Below are 8,555 nucleotides of genomic sequence, written 5' to 3' on the forward strand. Positions count from 1 at the left end.
TGTTCGATATCTATATTAAAGCTCAACATAGTTTTGATCATGCATGTAAATTCATTTCTAAAAACAATGCTTTAACATATTTTTTTCTTGTGAGAGGCTCAAACATAATACATCTAGTGAAGGGTACTAGAGGGGTCTCAATAATCCCTTCACGTTCTATATTTGGCCAATTAATATTTTGTTCTCTGAGTTATATATGCATTTTAATTATAATTTTTGAGATGCATAGATAAACATATTTAACCTTCAATTACTTAAAATATATACTTACGTCAAATAATCACAATTTATATTTCAAATTAAATACGTTGAGTCATATATAGGGTTGTGTATCGGCAGGTTCGGTTCGATTTTAAAGTTTATCGGGTTGGCTTATTGATTATCGGTTTGTAGAGATGCTAAACTGTTATAGAACCATTAAGATATTGGGTTATCGGTTATTTATTTATCGATTTCTGATCGTTATCGGTTCAGTTATTTGTTTAATCATTAAGATTTGACACAAAAGAAAAAAATATTGAAAATCACTTAGAAACAAGGTGACAAACCAAATAAACCATGCACTTGAGTTCAGAAGTTACATCTTGCTCAAAAGCAAACACTTTTACATCGTAGAATAATCAAGTGTTTGAGACAGTAAAAAATAAAAGTAGGAAATTAAACTTTAAGTCTAGGACTTTATATACAAAATGGTATAAATATAATTATTTAATTTACCCGATAATCCGATAACCCGATAACAAAAAAAATAATCAAAACCGTCATCAAAACCAGTAAACCAATAATTCAATACTATAAATCAATAACTTTTTTATTAGTTCGACTTATCGGTTTCGACTCGATTTTGAACAGCCCTAGTCATATATATTATACGGCCAAAAATGCTTTTATCCCAAGTTAATTTACATAACATTTCGATTAGTTAAATAGTTAATACTATATCTTTTTCAAGATCATTGAATCCCAAAAAGAAATAATTAACAAAAAATAAATAAATTATCAATCTCAATGTCATTGTTTTAAAACATTTTCTACCTTGAGCTAACTTATCCTTATTTTTTGCTGTCTTTTTTGACTTTAAAATTGGTCATTCTCATGAATATTTTAATTATATAATTTATAGTATTTTTTTAGAAATTTTTTTTTGGCTACCATCATCAATTTTGTTTTATGTACTTCATATGATTTCATTTTTCCTATAAAACAATGTGCATTACGTACTACATTGTACTATAGTTAATAGAGTATATAATAATGTGTTTATTAATTAGTATGAAGCTATTATTTTCATAATGAATATTCCTCGTGAGTTATTTCTGAACGTAATACTAATTTTTTCAAATTCGAAATTTTTAATTAAAGGTGAAGAGATTTTTTCGAATAAATTTAGTATTATGAATACAATACTTACTATATAAATTGGTGATGCAAGCAATAATTGCACCAATTATAAGTTCATTTTGTATAATTAAAAGTTTGATTAGCACTAACAATACTATAAATTAGGGGACATAAAAAGTAGAAGATCCGTGTTATATGTAAGCTAATTAATTTAATTCCATTAGTCTAAACTTTTTTTTTTTTAAATATAAACAAAAAAATAATATACTATTTGAGATTATTATTATTTAATTACTTCCAAGACTATTGGGGTCCATTGAAGCCAGCATTGACTACCACTTCTTTCAATTTTTAATATTAGTCCCTCTAATATCTAATTAAATTAAATATATTTAGTTAGTATTTAATCATAGATTCTAGGATTAGATTTAAAAATTATTTTTCAAATATTTATTTGATCGTGGCTTGAAAAGGTTTTTAAAATTCGATCTTCAAATATTTTAAATACTTGGCTCCAACCCATATTTGAAATTTTTGGATATCTAATTAAATACATTTAATTACTATTTCATCATTCATTCTGAGATTAGATTTTAAAAAATTATAATTAAATAGGTTTTTTACCATGAAATTGATCGGACTTTGAATATTCAATTTCAAATATTTTTAAAAACTTGGCTCCAACTTGTTTTTAAATATCTAATTAAACACATTTAATTACTATTTCATCATACATTTTGAGATTAGATTTTAAATTTTTATTATTAAATATTTTTTTACCATGAAATTGATCGGATTTTGAATATTCAATTTTCAAATATTTTTAAAAACTTGGCTCCAAATTGTTTTTCTTTTATACCTAATTAAATACATTTAATTAGTAGTTGACCACAGATTTTAAGATTAGATTTTGAGAAACTCATTATAAATATTTGTGTCACAATGAAATTGGACATATTTTAAGAATCTAATCCTCAAATATTTTTGAAAACATGGCTCCAACTCATTTTTGAACTTTTGACACTTCTATTAATAAAAAAATAATTTTTTAAAAATAAAATCCTGTCTAAATACAATTTCACAAATTTCAAATTTCAACTATAAAATATATAAGTATATTTTACGGAATTATATAATAAGGGACAATAAATCAATATCAAGACGAAAAAAGATTGTTAATAAAGCATCTTACCAAAAACAAAGAGTTACGACATTTGAAAATTTCGAAATAAAGTTCATCTTCATCATTTAAATCCTTCTGTTAGCATGACGAATGTTGAATAAAAAGACAACTTAAAAGTATTCATAAGAGGAAAGCATAACGAAAAAATATTACACAATTATATTTTTTAAAATAATACCTAAAATTATCTAAAATATAATATGTTTTCTATGTAAAACCATTTAAGAACAAATATTTTATTGATTAAAGTTTAATTATATTGAGTCATACATTATAAAGATCAAAATCACAATTCACTTATAATTGAGATATCAAAAATACAATTTTTCTAAAATAAATTTATTTTAAATCATAGTTCCACGTGGGAACAAGATTGTTTGACTTTCTGATTTTATTTATTTATTTAATTTATTTATTTTTGCTTTTTTGTTTTGTCTTTACCCACAAATTGACTTTGATGGAATCAAATATAGAAGTAGAATAGAAGCTCTGAAAATAGAATGTTAAATCAAAAGTGGTAAAAAGTTAGTAAGACAAAATCATGAAAAACTATATAAGAATGGTAAATTATGGTCCCATTAAATATTATTTTTTTTATATTTGAATAAAGTTAGAAGTTTTTGGTTACTTTGATATTATTTTTTTTAAGAAAAAAAAATTAGAAAGCTAGACTATGATAATAAGTGGACAACTTATTGAAGGATTATAAGAATAAATTTTCACATAAATAATATTAACATCATTCAATAACTTTTAATTGTTATTTACTATTTAATATTTTGTTCTCTTGATAGGGATCTTGACTAATTTAAATTGGTATTAAAAAGTGTTCCACTTTAAAAATAAAGTATTTTCATCCTAAACAATACAACACTATTCAATATCTTTTTATTGTTCTTTTGTATTAAATATTCAATATTTGGTAAGAATTTGGACTAATTTAAATTCTTATTAAATGGTGTTCCACTTTAAAAATAAAATATTTTTTTTATTAAGTGCAATTTAATTACACTAAGTAGTGATCTAGACCAAATTAAATTCAAGAAACAAAGTGGGAAAATGACCATTTTTGGATTTACAGTGGAATTCATAATTCTTTTTTTTACTTACCTTATTCACTTTTACTTGTTATGATTCATTTTATTTGAATTAATTTGACTAATTTTTAGAGCTAAATTAAATTAAGTTAATTTAATATTTTTTAAATTAAAATAAATATTATATAAAAATTATTATAAATTGTAATTTTTTTCATATTAGTCTAATGTAAAAATATATTTAAATATCGTTAAAATTTTATAAATGTGACAAATGAAAGTGAATTTGCAAAAAAATATGGAAACTGTTTCCTTTATTTATTTCTTAATTATTGCTAATTGTGAGACTTAAATGTACATTGATTTTGCTGCTATTGTGTACTCCAAAGTCAACCAAAAGAAGCCTTGCATTTGGTGAAAGATCATAAAGAAATCACCTGCCCCTAATTAATCTCATTTTATTTTATTTTATTTTCAAATTCTTTATTTTCAAATTCTTTATTTTCAAATATTTATTAATCTCATGAATCATGAAAGAGAAATGGTTGTCATTTATTTATAAAAAAATAAAAATCTTACAGATCAGAGCTTAGATCATCAACAATAATGTTTCTAATAAAAAAATTTAACTCCTTAAACATTTTTAATTACTTTCTTTCAACAATTATCAGAAACTAACATAAATATTTGCGAACTTTTTATCTAAACGATATTTCTATTCGAAATATTCAAGGTAAAAATAAAGAAATGAATAAATAGTTGAGATACGTTTTGATAAATAGTCGATAATGATATAAGTAAGAAAAATGAACATATGTATATATATATTATACAAATCTTTTATTTTTAATATATAGTTTTAATTCATTTTTGTATGCATATCATTTACTCTTCTCAACTAGCACTTCCCAAATTTTCCTTTTGGTAAATTTGACCTTGCAGGTTCCTTTTTCTAGTAAATTTCATTAAATGCCTCTTTTATTACAAATCCCATTGCTTAAATCTCTTCTTCCTCTCTAACAATTCTTTCACATTTTCTTCACTAAAAACCTCTCAAAGAACTCAACCTTTTTCACTCTGTCTTATCAAAAAGTTTGAATCTTTTTGAGTTTTTCTTGTTGTTTTCTTGAAAACATGAATTGGGTTGTTGTTGAAATTCATGAAAGTTGTAATCTTTTACATGAAAAACACTTGAAACACTGAATCTTTTGTTCATTTTCTCTTGTCACAAATCAGAAAGTTTGAATCTTTTTGAGTTTTTCTTCAAGATATCAAATGGGGTCTTGTTAGAATTCATCAAAGTTTTGTGTTTTTCACATTTCATCAATCCTTTGAGTCTGTTTTCCATTAATGTTCTTCCTTTCCTTCTGTCATAAAGTCAAAAAAAATTGAATCTTGCTGAGTTTTTTTCTTGAAGATATCAAATGGGGTTTTGTTAGAATTCATCAAAACCTCATAAAGATTGAATCTTTTGTTCATCCAAAGTAAAAAAAATTGAATCTTGCTGAGTTTTTCTCTTGAAGATATCAAATGGGGTTTTGTTAGAATTCATCAAAACCTCATAAAGATTGAAACTTTTGTTCATCCAAAGAAAAAAAAATTCAATCTTGGTTGAGTTTGTCTTCTTGAAAACATGAATCAGCAATTATCCCTCCTTCAACCACCTCCACCCCCATTTTCTACTCATGATTCTAGTGGTGGTGGTATTTTCAATTTGAATAACAAGGTTAGTCCAAGTATACTTCTAGTCATCATTATTCTTGCTATTATCTTTTTTATATCTGGTTTGCTTCATTTAGCTGTAAGATGTCTATTAAGGCCATCAAATAGAGATCCAGATGATTTAGATAATGTAACAGCCCTTCAAGGGCAATTACAACAGCTATTTAACCTTCATGATGCTGGTGTAGATCAATCATTCATAGACACACTCCCTGTGTTTAATTACAAGTCTATCATAGGTGTCAAGGATCCCTTTGATTGTGCTGTTTGTTTGTGTGAATTTGAGTCTGATGACAAACTTAGATGGTTACCAAAATGTAGTCATGCTTTTCATATGGAGTGTATTGATACTTGGCTTTTGTCACATTCTACTTGTCCACTTTGTAGAGCTAGTTTATTGCCTGATTTCTCTTCACCATCACATAACAATCATACTTGTTCCCCTGTTGTGTTTGTTCTTGAATCTGATAGTGGAAGTTCAAGAGAAAACAGCAACACTAATATTGTTCCTAATAGTCATGAATTGATTGGTTCATTGAGGAGGAACAATTCAATTTCAAGATTGAGTTTGAGTAGTTCAATCTTTGATGACAACATTAGTGTTTCTGATATCGCGAAATCTTGTGATGAAATCCAACTGAAAGAAGGGGAGATTGTTGAAAAAGTTGTGCAAGTCAAACTAGGGAAATTCAAGAATGTGGATCCACAAGAACAACATCATGTAGGTAGTGTTGATGAACATGAAGGGAGTAGCAATGATATTGATTCAAGAAGGTGTTTTTCGATGGGATCATTTGCTTATGTATTAGATGAGACCACAGCTTTACATGTTCCGATAAGGAAATCACCGTCAAAGAAGCAAGCAATCAAGAAGCTAAATCATAGACAAGCAATGTCTGAATGTGGTGGATGTGATTCAACAAGATTTGAGGGATTCAAATTTGCTGAAAAACCAATGAATAGCAACAAGATTCTTGAACAAGGGAAATGCAAAAGAGAGAGCTTTTCAATATCCAAGATTTGGTTAAGGGGAAAAAATGATGAGAGTACTAATCCAAGAAGGGCATTTTCATTCCGGTTCCCGGCCAACCAGAACATTCCAGTCGCGGCACAGCCAGATGACTCTGGCTCTGCCGCGACCAAGAATGGTTGTAGGAGGACAGTCTCAGAGATTGATCTTGGTACATGGGAAAACAATGTAGGATGTGATGAAGAAAATCAATGTTCCAATAGATTGGAATATCAACCAAAGACACCATCTTTTGCAAGAAGAACACTTTCTTGGCTTATGGGAAGACAAAACAAAGTTGTGCACTCTTCTTACTCATCAAATCTCTAGTTTTTTTTTAAGTATCTCAATACACAAAACATTTAGTATATTGTGTATCAAATTGATGGATTAGTATAGTATAGATGAACAATTCTTTTATCAAGATGTCATGCTTAGTGGATTTTTGGTATACTATACTAAATTTTCAAGTTATTTTCCAATTAATTTTTACAGCTGTTCTTTTGTCAATGTGTATTTATGAGACAGTTTTGGTAGTAATGTTATTAAGGCTATTAAAGATGATATATAGGGTGGTAGTTGTGGTTACTTCTTGCATTCAAGAAGGGTTAGGTTAGGTTAAAATTTGAAATTGTAACAACTTTTATGTTGTTCAAATTCAGAGATATACATAAATGCTTGTTGATTTTAATTTTTAGAGTACTTCTAGAATCAAGAAACATAAATATTAGCGTGTTTGGATATGCATTTTATTTTATTTCTAAAAAAAAAGTGAATTTTTGTGAGTGAAAGTGAATTTTTCCCAAAAACTGGTCTTGACTAAATTTTGAAACCTTATTTTATTTAAAGACATATTTTATTATATGATTCAAAATCTATAGTCAAACGAATATTTAAAGTTGTATTTTCAAAATATGATTCAAAAGTTATGGTCAAATGGCGTTTGATTGTATTGCCCAATTTTTGTGCAAGTTCTCTCTAGTAATTAATTTTAATTACTATAAATATATGGGTGGACTCAAAACAACTAAATTTTCTCAAACAGACAACAATAATATATTGTCATTTCATGAATTAGCTTTCGAAGTTTGATTCAGAATTCATTTTCTTAACATGATATCGAGCTAAAATATTAGTCTCCTAATATTTGAATCAACTTTATGTTATACTGTTCATGCACCAGATGCTAATCCCTAGTGCATAAGAGGTATTAAGTGGTCACATAGATTGAGAAAATAATTGATTGTTTTCTTTATATGATCTTAAATAATTTTTACTTTATAAGATTTCATTTGAAATTGAATTTAATGTGGCATCAACACATATTGCAAAAACAATTTTTTTTTTTATAAAATCAGAGTAACTAACCAAGTATAAGAGAAATACTTAATCATATTCAGTATTTATTAACTTGAGATAAATATCGAATTCATAAATCTTAATCTTAATAAGAGAGGAAGAGCCCTAGAAATACTAAATTAGTTACAAAGTGTGTATAGAACATGCCCCTTCATGGGTAAGTGTGTGTAGAACATGTACTTTCATTTACTTATCCATTATAATAGTAAAGTCATAAAATTATTTTTATCAAATTTAAATAATTGACCTTATTATCTAATATACAACTACTTCAAAATATTTAAATAATATTTTATTAATTAATTCTGCCATGAGACTTTTCCCACTTTTATTTAATTGTTCAACCTTTGAAAGTTTAGTCCTTATAGTAGTTGCAATATTGACTTAATATTTCTCATTACAAATGAAACATAAAAAACCTTGACTCATAAAAAACCTTGACTTATGACTATGGTTAGCTATTTAATTGGTTAAAATATTTTCTAGAAGTAAATTTGAGACAAAGATTATATTCGGAAAAAAATAGTAAGGTTTTACTTAATTATAAAGTACGATAATATAAATACATTTTACGTACATACATTATAATAACAATAGTAAAATATATTGTCTTCACATATAAAATATCGTTTTATAACTATATACAAACCTTAAGAATAAAGTAATCTCGACCATTTTACTATACACCTAGATGGAGAATATATATGCTTAGACATGATTGTCAATATATTTAGTATAAAGTAGAAGAGATTAATTTTGGAACAAGGATTTATTTTCTTTAAGAAAAAAAATGTTGGTATATATAATTTAATCCTTTAGGCATATTAATACAATCAACTTTATTAATTCTTTCATGACACGTACACTATTGAAAAATAATATATATATATATATATATATATAT

General features: G+C 26.0%; 1 protein-coding gene across 1 annotated transcript; it reads left to right on the forward strand.

Annotated features, from left to right (window-relative positions):
* Window positions 1–4,523: 4,523 nt before the first annotated feature.
* On the forward strand, window positions 4,524–6,856 carry LOC107023952 (RING-H2 finger protein ATL13). The gene has a single exon (XM_015224803.1). The coding sequence runs from the start codon at window positions 5,195–5,197 to the stop codon at window positions 6,620–6,622; it is 1,428 nt and encodes a 475-aa protein (XP_015080289.1). The 5' UTR covers window positions 4,524–5,194; the 3' UTR covers window positions 6,623–6,856.
* The last annotated feature ends 1,699 nt before the right edge of the window (window positions 6,857–8,555 follow it).

The sequence above is a fragment of the Solanum pennellii genome, chromosome 7, assembly GCF_001406875.1.
Source record: "Solanum pennellii chromosome 7, SPENNV200".
Taxonomy (NCBI): Eukaryota; Viridiplantae; Streptophyta; class Magnoliopsida; order Solanales; family Solanaceae; genus Solanum; species Solanum pennellii.